Source organism: Cololabis saira, chromosome 13 (assembly GCF_033807715.1).
Source record: "Cololabis saira isolate AMF1-May2022 chromosome 13, fColSai1.1, whole genome shotgun sequence".
Taxonomy (NCBI): domain Eukaryota; kingdom Metazoa; phylum Chordata; class Actinopteri; order Beloniformes; family Belonidae; genus Cololabis; species Cololabis saira.
In genome coordinates, this window is record NC_084599.1 from 15,882,724 (window position 1) to 15,895,633 (window position 12,910).

At 43.7% G+C, this 12,910-nt stretch overlaps 3 protein-coding genes across 12 annotated transcripts in view; 2 read left to right on the plus strand and 1 right to left on the minus strand.

Moving 5' to 3' along the window:
- The first annotated feature begins 1,432 nt into the window (after nucleotides 1–1,432).
- slc10a4 (solute carrier family 10 member 4) lies at nucleotides 1,433–4,821 on the plus strand. The gene is made up of 3 exons (XM_061737077.1): nucleotides 1,433–2,429; nucleotides 3,184–3,394; nucleotides 3,847–4,821. The coding sequence occupies exons 1-3, from the start codon at nucleotides 1,909–1,911 to the stop codon at nucleotides 4,369–4,371; spliced, it is 1,257 nt and encodes a 418-aa protein (XP_061593061.1). The 5' UTR covers nucleotides 1,433–1,908; the 3' UTR covers nucleotides 4,372–4,821.
- A 704-nt stretch (nucleotides 4,822–5,525) lies between these two features.
- On the plus strand, nucleotides 5,526–8,038 carry zar1 (zygote arrest 1). Its single transcript, XM_061737970.1, has 5 exons — nucleotides 5,526–6,120; nucleotides 6,864–7,120; nucleotides 7,374–7,466; nucleotides 7,605–7,679; nucleotides 7,751–8,038. The coding sequence occupies exons 1-5, from the start codon at nucleotides 5,667–5,669 to the stop codon at nucleotides 7,892–7,894; spliced, it is 1,023 nt and encodes a 340-aa protein (XP_061593954.1). The 5' UTR covers nucleotides 5,526–5,666; the 3' UTR covers nucleotides 7,895–8,038.
- Nucleotides 8,039–8,230: 192 nt separating this feature from the next.
- Nucleotides 8,231–12,910, minus strand: part of fryl (furry homolog, like) — a 75,318-nt gene continuing 70,638 nt past the window's right edge. For 4 of the 10 annotated variants that reach the window (XM_061737962.1, XM_061737960.1, XM_061737964.1 and 1 more), the window contains 4 exons: nucleotides 12,537–12,554; nucleotides 11,630–11,740; nucleotides 10,053–10,246; nucleotides 8,231–9,526 (listed from right to left, as the gene is read on the minus strand). In XM_061737962.1, the coding sequence (XP_061593946.1) occupies nucleotides 9,286–9,526; nucleotides 10,053–10,246; nucleotides 11,630–11,740; nucleotides 12,537–12,554 (564 nt within the window). In that variant the 3' untranslated portion in view covers nucleotides 8,231–9,285. The remainder of the gene's footprint in view (nucleotides 9,527–10,052; nucleotides 10,247–11,629; nucleotides 11,741–12,536; nucleotides 12,555–12,910) is intronic. The other 6 variants (XM_061737967.1, XM_061737968.1, XM_061737966.1 and 3 more) reach the window with 3 other exon arrangements.

The window sequence follows — 12,910 nt, forward strand, 5'->3', positions numbered from 1 at the left end:
CTATTTATACTTGTCACTCTAAATCTGTCTGGTGAAAAACGCAGAGAGAGAAAAGTTAGATTCCTCCAAATAAAAAGAACAAAACATACAGCAATATAATCATGATTCAGTGTTACAGATCCAGCTGCTGAGATATATACTCTAATATGTACCTGGAGTCCCCTACCGGTTCCAGAGGGGAGTGAGATGCGTCTCTGGAATGAAGAGGAGGCTGAGTGCCTGAGTCGCTGATGCTGCACACTGTCCCATCCCACATCTCAACACCCTGGGGACATGTGACATCACTGGACTCATATTTTCCTCTCAATAGGTGCCACTGATGGAGTCTCTGTGGGCTGCAGACACATAAAACACAGGGTTCACACAGGGGTCAGGCACAATGGGAGGCTGACGTATTGTTTGAAGGAGCAGAACACAATATTTCACAAATACTGTTTATGATGTCTGACAGAAAAAGATTTCATTATGAAGATACTAATGGACTTTGGTTAAATAGGACAGGCAGGAGCTGTATGAAAAGGTCCAGGGGGAACCTTTTGGAAAATCTGTATTTTTTTCTTTGCAGAGATGGAAACTAACTAGCACATATGTGCTGTATTTATTATGAGAACAGTTTAGTTCAGCCTCCTGGGGACCAGCTTCAGCAACAACGGAGGTGAAATCATTTCAGCACTTCTTTTTTCTCCACACTTGTGATTTACATCTGCGCATACAACTTTACTAGACTTTGTTTTACTTGTGAACTTCTAAACTTTGACTTTTGCAACCACCTGATCAGTCCCTCATTTCTTATGGACGTTTTTGAACCAAGTCACATCTTGCCAAGCGTTGGTTACTGTCCAGACAAGTGTGTGTGTGTGTGTGTGTGTGTGTGTGTGTGTGTGTGTGTGTGTGTGTGTGTGTGTGTGTGTGTGTGTGTGTGTGTGTGTGTGTGTGTGTGTGTGTGTGTGTGTGTGTGTGTGTGTGTGTGTGTGTGTGTGTGTGTGTGTGTGTGTGTGTGTGTCGGGGGGCAGCCTAGCTTTAATCTTAGGTGCCAACATCTGACAGATCCCATGCTCTGTTGAATCTGCTTCCATGTTTAATTTATCTATTTTATCTAAGGTCTTTTTGCTTTGTTCTGCTCTTTTACTTATTTTCTTTTTCTATACTAATTTTTATGTAGCCTACTATTCCATCAACCCAGGGACTACAGGTGGAAAATAGCAAGTTGCTACAACCTGGCACAATGCATATTCTCTTGCAAAATATTAATGTCTTATTGTGCACTGTCCCTGTTTTAAAATAAATAAATAAATCACAAATGACAAGTTTGACCAAAGATGATGCTGCTGGCTCCGGGAAGTCAGGACGGCTTGTGCGTCATGCGCCATCTTCAAGAAAACGAGCACCAGCAACAAAAGAAAGGGGCAGGCACATCTTTGCACTTTGCTGCACGAATACAAAGAGCAACACAGTTCTTATTCATGCAAGCTAAAGCCTCCTCATCATCTCTACACGGCTTCTTTTTGGATCCATCCACATAAAGTGTGTCAGTTCCTGGAGACTCAGCAGCATTTTGGACTGAATGTAATAGCTACTCCAGGTTGATCACAATTATATTGATGTTTTTGGGGGGGATTTTTTCCCTGCTTGGAGCGGGGGTGTAAGTGGATCGTGCGTCACTAATTGGGAACCCTGCTCTGCTGTTCCTCCCGGGTGCAGACTCTCCTCCAGCTGATGGGACCAGTCCGACTCAGGGAGTCTCTTTAGGACCACCAGTATCCCCCCATGGCACCATCACGTTTCCCGGCCACCGAATCCTCTGACATTTATAAGTGACCGTGCGCCACTAGGGGACTCATCTTCAGCAGGAGCACCGTTACGCACAAAGCCCCCGTGGACTGGACACCGTCCTCCTCCTGTTGCGCCATGAACAACTCCAGGATGCCGAGTGGACGCGCGCAGACGGCTGGCATCATGGACTTTCTTTTCCTGAAGCAAGATGGGGAAGAAGAAGCGATGGATGGACTGGGGCTCGCCAGTGGGGCCATGTTCCTGGAGAGCATCTCCTCCTCCTCCAGGGCTGCGGGATTGGAGCTGATGGCGGCCCCGCTGACCGAGTCCCCTCACCTGATGGTGCCAGCCTTCTGGGACTCCCCGCTCAGCCACGGCATCAACGTGGTGGTGGGGCTGGTGCTCTGCTTCACCATGCTGGGGCTGGGCTGCACGGTGGAGATCAGCCAGCTGGGGGAACACATCCGCAGGCCGATCGGCGTGCTGCTGGCTCTGGTGTGCCAGTTTGTGATCATGCCCTTGGTGGCGTTTCTCCTGGCTCTAGCCTTCTCTCTGGACGACGTGGCGGCCATGGCCGTCCTCCTGTGTGGGTGCTGTCCCGGGGGGAACCTGTCCAACATCATGTCCCTGCTGGCGCACGGGGAGATGAATCTCAGGTACAGCTGTTGTTGCACTCATCACATGCATGAAATGAATGAGAATGAATGTTTTCATAAAGCTATAAGAGGGGGTTTGCGCGTTGGATTTTACGCACGTAGATAACAACCGATAAGTGCATAAAACTGCAGTTTTACGCACGATTCTGTCGTTCTGACTTCAGGCTTTAAGTCTGAACTTGATATAGTAGAGCAGAAAACTGTTTTATTTGCCTTTAAAGCCCAGCAGAAACTGCAGGATTTGTTCCCAGTAAAAGAAACCCGTTATGACCTGAGGGGGAAACTCATGGTTGAGATGACGACAAGAACAAATATTAAAAAGAGCATCAATTAAGGCAAGAGAAATATGGAATAGTTGTGACAACGACCTAAAAATGTACTATATACACTATAACTATAAAGTATATTATCAAAAACATTCTAGAATGTGAAACGTCAATTGTATATTTTGTCTTATTTATTTTTTGTCTTCTTTATGCATTGTTTGTTTCAAAGGATTAATGCTAATGTTTCAGATTTAAGCTGATCACAAAAGAAAAATGGTAGGCACTATAAGTTACGGCTACACCTTTTCGACAAAAGCAATGTTTATTTTACTTTTTTCATTTTTTTTGTCAAAAACTTGTACAAGGCTGAGATAAAGACAATTCATTCATTCATTCATTCAACTTCATGTTCGTTCATTACACTGAAGCTGAAATGTGCGCACTAAGAAGGCTCCTGTAACGGTGCTCCTTGGCTGTCTTCTCCACAGCATCATCATGACCATCTCCTCCACTCTGCTGGCGCTGGTGCTGATGCCGCTGTGCCTGTGGATCTACAGCCGGGCCTGGATCAACACCCCCGTGGTGGACCTGCTGCCCTTCGGGGCCATCATCCTGACCCTGTGCAGCACTCTCATCCCTATCGGGTTAGGAGTCCTACTGAGGCACCGCCACACACGCGTGGCCGACATCGTTTTGAAGGTATAAGGCCCCGAAAAATTGACCAAAGGTGTTTTGTGTGAGATGTCTTCAATTATTTTGAGTCGGTCAGACTCACATCCCCATGTAGGCACAGTGACCACCTCTGCGCACTGCGCATTTTTCATTATTAGTGTGGGATGCATGGCCGCAGGGAGAGTGACATCAGAAGCACTGTGTCAGGAAGAGCTCCTCCCTGCCATTACTGATAAAAGCCTCATGTGAGGGGGGGCCACATCTTGAGAGATGGCACTGTTAAGTAACAGAGGCGCACTGATGCAGCTCTGTTTGAGAAACCATGTCAATTTTAATTATAGGCTATAACTGTAACAGAGGGTGCTATCTTTTAAACTCCAGGAACAAAAATGTTTAGAGAAACAGGAACGATGAGAGCATGACACGATTTAGAAAGTTGCTGCCGTCAGTAAGAAAACGGTTCTCCTCTGTGTCTGCAGGCCTCTCTCTGGTCTCTGCTGGTCACCCTGGTGATGCTGTTCATCCTGACCGGGGCCATGCTGGGGCCGGAGCTGCTCTCCACCATCCCGCCCTCCGTCTACGTGGTGGCCATCCTGATGCCCCTGTGCGGCTACGCCGCGGGTTACGGCCTCGCCGCGCTCTTTGAACTGCCCCCCAGCAGCCGCAGAGCCGTCTCCCTGGAGACGGGGTGCCAGAACGTGCAGCTGTGCACGGCCATCCTGAAGCTGGCCTTCCCCCCTCATCTGATGGGAGGAATGTACATGTTCCCGCTTCTGTACGCCCTGTTCCAGGCGGCCGAGGCGGGCATCTTCATCTTGGCCTACAGGACCTACAGGAAGCAGGTCCTGCATAAAGCGGATCCCCTGATGGATGACGATGAAACGGACATAACGTACCAAAGGTTTCAGGATGAGGACTTTGACTCAACTTATGGTGCAGTTACTGTGAGCGACCCGAACACGATCATGCTGGACCCTTGTCCTCCACATCCAACTCCTGTTTAGTGTGCAAACTTTAGAACGTCTCTCTGCTACCGATGCACCAGAGCAGATTAAGACCTGGGGGCGCACGTGTCATTTTGATTAGTTTTAGTATCACTCAAAATAAAAAAGGAAAACAAAAGTCACTGACATGACTCCTGAAAAAGGTGCTTTCTGCTTAACTCACTGAAGTTAGCCTGTCTTGTATGATGAAAGAAGCCTGCTGTTGCTTAAAGTTAAAAAGAAGAAATAGACATTTACTGTCAGTGATGCATGATTTTGCGTGTGTGTGTTTGAAAGAGGGACTAAAAGCCATTTGACAAACATATCAGAAGTATTTATGTGCAGATTTCCAAATAAGCCTGTCCCAAACAAGTATCTGAAACAAACTGTACTATATGTGTATATTATAGACAACTGTATCGATATATGTATATATTAAAGACATACAGAGACCAAAAAAACCCTGTTTACACACCCCAGTCACGTGACCGCTGTGTTTATTCCGCCAGCCGCGCACCCAGTGGTGTCAATTCAGTCTAAGCTAAGGTATGGCAAGGTTACGAGTCACAGAACTTAACTAGAGTATCAATCAACACGTCCAGCAAATACTCATTACACAAGTCTACTATAGCTTATCTGTGTGGTCAAGAAAATTGGAACTTTTTCAAATGCAGTAGTCTCGCTCACTGCAAAAACTCAAAATCTTACCAGGAATATTTGTCTTATTTCTAGTTAGAATGTCTCATTTTTAGTTAAAAAAAAATCTCATTACATTTAAAACAAGAGTCATCACCAGAAAAATAACTTTTTTGACCATTTTCACCTGTTTCAAGTAAATTTTCACTTGAAATAAGTAGAAAAATCTGCCAGTGGAACAAGATTTATCTTCTCATTACAAGCAAAAAAATCTTGTTCCACTGGCAGATTTTTCCACTTATTTTAAGTGAAAATCTACTTGAAAAAGGTGAAAATGGTCAAATAACAAGTTATTTTTCTGGTGATGACTCTTGTTTTAAATGTAATTAAAAAATTTTTGACTAAAAATTTGACATTTTAACTAGAAATAAGACAAATATTCTTGTTAAGATGAGCTTTTGCAGTGTATAATAACTAGTGAAATCGATCATGTTGTTCTGATTTGCATTTGTAGTTATTCTATGTGTATTAAGTAATAGAATAATAGCTGTGGCGGCTGCCATACCTTGCCATACCCAATTGACGCCCCTGCGCGCACCTGACGCCCATCAGGCCTGATGGCGCTCAGGTGATGGGGTATTTAAACAGTTCGGACCAGCAATCTGGGTTGGACGAATAACATGGCAACTTACGGCGAGGAGCCAGTCGACAACTACTTCTACTCATCTTACAACCCCTTCATGGGCAGATACCCCCGGCCCAGAGACCCGGGGTGGAAATACAAGAGTTACCTCTCCCACTACGGAGACAATTCCGACGCGTTCAACAACCAGCAGCGAGCGCAGCTGAAGTCCATCCTGTCCCAGATCAACCCCAAGCTCACCCCGCGGCTCCGCAGGGCCAACACCAAGGACGTGGCGGTGCAGGTCAACCCCAAGAGGGACGCCTGGGTGCAGTGCTCGCTGGGGCCGCGGCTCCTGCAGGGGCCGAAGACCCCGCGCAGGAGGCGGCCGGAGCCGGCCCCGCCCGGCGGGGTGCGCTACCCGCGCACCCTGGCCGTGTACTCGCCCGTCACCTACCGGAGCATCACCTCCTTCTTCGTGGATGAAAACAACAACCAGGAGCAGTATGGAGGTAACGTGTCTGTCTATGGGCTGACCCATGGGGAAGCATCCGCCCACTGGGGGATGTTTGTGTCAAAATGATTCAATCAAAAAAAAAAGACTTCAAACCTTTTTTCACTTCAATCAACAAAAAAAAAAAAAAAAAAATCATTTAAAATGGAAAAATATTTAAAATCCCCCCAAAAAACCTGTTCAAATGCAGTTTTTTTTTTCATTCAAACACTTTCTTTGCTTGAAAAAGTTTCCTTTGATAAGTTTTTTTTTTATTGAAAATTTATTTTTGAATCTACTTTTGATTAAATGATAAAGAAACAAATTTCTACTTCAATCAAAAAAAAATCACTTAAAATGGAAAAATATTTTAAATGCATTTCTTTTTTGCATTCAAACACTTTCTTTGCTTGAAAAAGTTTTCTTTGATAAGTTTTTTTTTTAAATTGAAGTGATTTTCTTTTTTTTTTTTATTGAAAATGTCTTTTTGAAGCAACTTTTTTGATTAAATGATAAAGAAACAAATATGGCCCAAACACTACTTCAATCAAAAACTTCACTTCTATCAAAGAAAACATTTCCAATCAAAGAAAAACAGTGTTCAAATGCATTTTTGAGTCTCAAATATTTTTTTGCATTCAAACACTATCTTTGATTGAACATTTTTTTGATTGAAGTGACTTTTTTATTTGAAAATATATTTGATTGAAGCAATTTTTTTTTTTTTTATTGAATAATTAAGACACAAATCTACCTCCATAGACCAGAAAGTCTCCTCCGACTCGCCGAAGCCCGCAGAGCCGCCGGGGGAGAAGGCGGGGGACAGCGACGGGAGGTCGGAGGGGGAGGACCCGGCCGGCGAGGACGGGACGAGCACGAAGACCTCCGACCGGAGCAAGAAAGCCCGGTCCAAGCTGAAGCCCGAGGTGACGGAGGAGGCGACTCAGGTGATGGACGCGGCCGCGCAGGCGCAGTTGCAGCCGGAGGAGGCCAAGGGCAAGGCGCGCGTGCGCTTCCAGGTGAGTCCACGCGCACCTGGGAGGATGCGTTTGATTGGACGCAAGCTTTATTTTGGTTTCCGCGTTAAGGCTCAGGCATTACTTGTTTACTTTGAAAGCTACAAAACGTGTAATAGGCTACTAATTGAACACCATTTATTCCCCAGTTTTTCACCTGAAGCTTTTAAATGTTTTTTTTTTAACCAGAAATGTGGTCCAATCCTGCAGAGGGTTTGATGATTCAAATTTTTATTTTTTTTTTTCTTCCCATCAGTTCCTGGAACAGAAGTACGGATATTATCACTGCAGAACTTGCAACCTGCGATGGGAAAGTGCCTATGTGTGGTGCGTTCAGGGCACAAACAAGGTGAGCCATTTTATTTTCTGACTAACAGGGATGAAAATATTTGGGGTTCTTGCCAACTGCCAGATAAACCCTCCTGGGGTTTTTTTTTTTTCCTACTGTGATGCTGCCTTCCCCTGTAACATTTATGATCTGTTCCAGGTCTACTTCAAACAGTTCTGTAGAAAATGCCAGAAGGACTTCAACCCCTATCGCGTTGAAGACATCACATGCCATGTAAGCCCTTTTCTGTCCTTGCAGTGGACACTTAACATTTGAGCACTCACGGTTCTATTCTTTTCCCCCAGACTTGCAACAAAGCGCGCTGTTCCTGCGCCATAACTCAACGACACGTGGATCCCAAGCGGCCCCACAGACAGGACCTGTGTGGCCGATGCAAAGGCAAGAGGCTTTCCTGTGACAGCACCTTCAGCTTCAAGTATATCATCTGAGGCTCATCAAACTCATCTGCACAAGTTTTGGGGGCATCTTCAGCCCCATCATAACTTGTGGTGTATTGGCACTTTGAAACAAGTTCACTTTTTTGGTGTTTTGTGTATTTTGTTGAATTTAAGCTGAACATGCTTTACAATGTAATAAATGGCTACCTTGCATTCTATAGTGCAGCATCTCTTTACTGGACAAACTGGCATTAGAGTGAGAAGCATGTGACCAGCATCTGCTCCGAGGGCTTAGAGTGGGTTGTGCACAAATGTGATTTTTGGTCTTGCTTCCTGCAAGTCCCAGGCCTGGTACATCCATGCTGAACAGGTTGACAGTGCAACTTCAGATCCCCACTTCTGCAGGGAAGCCTTTATTTTCCAGAGAAAGCTGGTATAATGCATATTTCCCTGTAAATGGTTTTGGAAAATAACTGAGGAATGAATACATTAACATGTGCCAAAGACATGTAGAGGATGTCTGGACTCGTGCATTACTAGCCTCGCCATAACCATGAATGACAAGTGGAATCAAATAACTCAAATCTGGTCCTGGCTTCCTCATTAAATTAGCTTTATACATCCTATTTTGGATAAACAGTGCATTACACAAAAGGGGAAAAATACTGGTTTTACACTATACATTTTCTAAAATATATACAGTAAAATAAGTTATGTCACCAGCCTGTACTTGTATGTGTACACCAGAACTTCCAATACATATCACACAGTCAAGAGTCTCTAAAGGCATCTACTTATTTGGTTAAAGAGTTCTGCATGAAGACCTTTTGAAGGGACTCTCCTCTCAGAGCAGATCAATAAACATTTCTCTTTACATTTCCCAAAGGCAAAGGTTTCCCACAGGGTTACATGTTAAATATCCTAACATTTACAACCTAGTATGTTAGCTCTAATAAAAAATACATTTCTCAAAAAATATTCTTGCAGTGCTTTTCTATTTCAAGCATGCGTCTGAAAACTTCTGAACAAGGGTTTTCCAAGTTTATGAATCCTGATGGTGTGTTCTCAAACAGGCCTCCTCTGGACTGCCGTGCATGCTTCAGCTCCCAAGCGCGGAGGCGACCGCTCATCGTGACGGGACCTTCAGGTCCCATCAGGCAAAAAACTAAACAAAAAAAAAAAGTAGGAGCATACCACTGTGTTCGTTCATGTTTTCAACACACCACCACAGGACTTATTGCAACAGAATTTTGTAAGTTGGCTTAGTCTTGAAAAAGATGTTAGCTTTAAGCATTCATACACATAATAGTATATTATTAATCGCAATTATTCCCACGCATCCTTTAGCCCTTTATAGGTTGAGTCTCTCTTGTCTACCCCCTCTCCACAGCTGATGTGAGGTGTCTGTAAAGTGGGGGGGGGTTCTGTCCAGCAGCAGCAGCTCACAGTCCAGTGCTGAGCATGGTGGTGTGGGGCTGGCCGGCCTGCGCCCGACTCAGAGCCTCGCGGATCTGCAGGTTGAGCTCCATGAGGCGGGTGCTTGCTTGAGTCAGGTCCCTGCTGGGGCCCACCACGGCCAAGCAGCCCGTCTGGCCCAGTGTCTGGTGACGGAAGTAGATGTGCAGAAGGGTCTGAACTGCATTATCTGTCTCGTTGCCAAAAATGTCATTAGGCCACAAAGACCTGGAGATGGAGATAAAAACACAAATCTGGATGAGTAACTGGAAGGAGAACTTTTGATCAGTAAATCATCATAAAAAACATATCTAGAAGTGTTTTAACATTCTTCTAAATGTCTTGTTTGGAGAATTACATTTCTGGTTTTGTGCATCAGATGCTTTGTTTTACATCTGCAGAGTTTGTATAGAAGTTTCAATAAAACACCAATCAGCCAACTTTAAACGTTCAAGTCTGTGAGAAAAAGAAAAGTTAAGATCTCAAAAAAGAAAAGCCACTAGAGTTCATTAAAGTAAGTTTAAGATTATTCACAGCCATGCCTAAGACGGATTTATCCTGATTTGATAAAAATGGCTTCAATGGTTTTCTTTCAACTGGAAACGACGTGGGTAAGTGTCATAATGAGAAACAGGAAAGCTTGTTTGAGATGGATTTAAGTGAATTGTTCTCCAACTGTATTGCAAAAAATGTAGCAGAAACAGTCAATTTGAATCGTTTGTCTGCGCAGTAGAACCAGTGTGTCTCATCTTACCTAAATATCTTGACTTGTGTGAGGGCAGACCTGAAATCTCTGGCTCTAAGAGTTTCAATCAGGGACTGGATGGCTGTCTCTGTGTTGGTCTGGGCATTGTCTGACATGCACACATCCTCCTGACCATCATTTCCTGTGTCTGCCTCATTCAGGCAGCTCTCCAAGATGCCCAGTTCTTCAGACATGTTGGTAACCTTAGAAACAAGGAAATAAAAACATAGTTAATTCCATCATTGTTGCATTAAATAATGCAATTAGATATGTAAGAAATATATCCGATAGGTCAGCAGAACACATCTTAAGCAAATATTAGTTGAATTAGCAGACCCAAATCCATCTACATGGGCAATTATCTATTTTTATCAAGTACCACAATCTGATTAAACATCAATAAACATGCAACCCAGACAAGGATCAACAGTAATAAGACATAGTAATGATTATTCATGTTACCTCTGCCTAATCTGTGTTGCTTATGTGTCAAGATGTTTGTGTAATAAATATCACAGATGTCTTACAATTTTTCTTATCAAACCATTCAGCTGATTTAAAGAGATTAAACTTGCTATTGTGCAGTTTAGCATCATCGTGTGCACCACAGTGAACATTGAGCAGAATAAGTAAAGCAGAGATGTCTGAAGAGCCTTGAAAGAACGTTTTAATTAAGCATATTGAAGGTAAAGGCTACGAGACCACCTCCAACCAGTTTCATGTTCCTGTGACTACGGTTTCAAATATTATGACATATGAGATCCTTGGGACTGCAGCCAACATCCTAGATAGATAGATAAGGAGAAATGCAATCCAAGGTTGATCAGATTTGATAGATGGACAGTAGACAAAGAACCAAGGAAAACATTTAAAGTTATTCATGCTGAACTCCAAGGTCAAGGTTTGTCACTGATCATACAACTATATGCCTTTCGAACATCAAGGATCTCCACAGAAAAAGACTCGAGGAGGAATGCATTACTAAAAGAAAAATATCAAGCAAATTTGCTAAATTACATGCTGACAGAGTATTATTTGGACTGATGAGGCAAAACTAGAGCTCTTTGGTAAGTCACATCCACTCTATGTTCACGAAACACTTAACTACAGCAGCATTTGGTCGGCAGTCTTCACCTCTGACCGTTGAATTACTGTTGGGACCAGCCCCTCGTGGTAAACGCTGGAGACAGTGCAGCAAGCCAGATGTGGCCACTTTGATTGCATGCGGTACATTACAGCTTAAAGCGTGCACCTACATTACATTTGTATCATTTTAAAAATGTACTGTGGGCTCGGTGGCCCAGCTGGTAGTGCAGCCGTCTCACAGCAAGAAGGTCCTGGATCCAAACCCCGCCGGGGAATTGTGGGCGCTGAGTGCGTGGTAAGTTCCCCCATGACTTCAGCACCCACACCCTGGGTGGGGTTGGCAAGTTTGCATGTTCTCCCCGTGTTCCCTGGTAGCTAATGTGAGCTACCCTGTAGTTGTACAGAGATATGCTCTGAAACCTTTTCAAGGGTTATCCAGACAAACAAACATGTGTACACACATCTGGCCAGTTTTTCAGCTCATTAAATGTTATTCCCACCTCTGCCTCTCTCTTGATGGTGTCCACCCGACTGATGAGTTTACAGTAAGCCTGGAACAGCAGCAGCAGCTGAAAGTGCAACTTGTAGAGTCTACGACACAACTCCAGTTCCTGCAGAGACAGGGAAGAAAGAAAAAAAAAAGTCAAACACCAACATAAAAGTAAAGCCTGCATTTAAATTGTGATGATCTTATGATTAGAGAGATGGGTATCCTGAGTTAGAGATATGGAAGTAGATAAAGGTTTAGCGAGGGCTAGAGCAGAGTACCATCATTTTTATGCCATGGAGTGAGAGGTGAGTGAACTACAACTAGAATGAGTCATGAAATCTCAGCTGGAAAACTGTACGTCACCACCCGGTGTGATGCAGCCTGTGGGCTATAATGAGCAGGTGTAGCTAACTAGATGAATGATTGAAAAGAGCTACAAAGTTACAATGCTAACTCAGGAGAACATGGAAGGAAGAATAATTTGAACAGATATGGGAAAGAAACAATGAACATGCAAAATTAAATGCAAAAACATGAGCTTGTTAACATCCTTTCCTACAGACACCTCTGATTTCAACATCAGTGTTACACTGGAGAGCAAACTTTACATATCTACACACAGATCCGGTATGCCACACAAACGGGTGGAAATGCTGGTTATCCAGTCAACAGAAAAAAAAGCACGTACTGCGAAACAGAACAACAAGTGGGTGATTGGGTAGATGAGGAAGTTGAATTGGGTTACATGAAACGCATAAAGAAAAAACATATCCAAGCAGAAATAAGATAAGACATGGAGGTGGGCGGGAGTACAGTATGTAGATGTCAACATCGTAGGTATGTGCAGACGGATGAGATGGTCTGTGTTTTGCCCGGGTGTCATCATTGTTAATATCCAGAATATGAGAACCACTTACTGCTAGATTTTCCATTTGCTAAGCAAGAAGGTGAGCAGGTCACGCACATACATACACACAAAACAACAACAAAACAAAAGGAGAGAAAGACCAAGAATTAGTGAGCTTTAACATGACAGCTGAGACACAGTGACCTGATGGGCAAGGCGCAGTGCTTTATTTTCTTCCCTACATATAGGTCAGGGAAGGCTTGAAATACGTGTGCTCGTTTCAGCAATAACAGAAACCTTTACACCGGAAGACTGAATAACAGCATGTACAGAGAGAGAGAAACGATACAGTAGAGACTACACGGAGAGGAAGGAGAGTAGTGAAAGACTGGATGTGTTTCTCTTGAGACTAAAAAAAAAACGTTAGTTTGATCCTCAGACAAC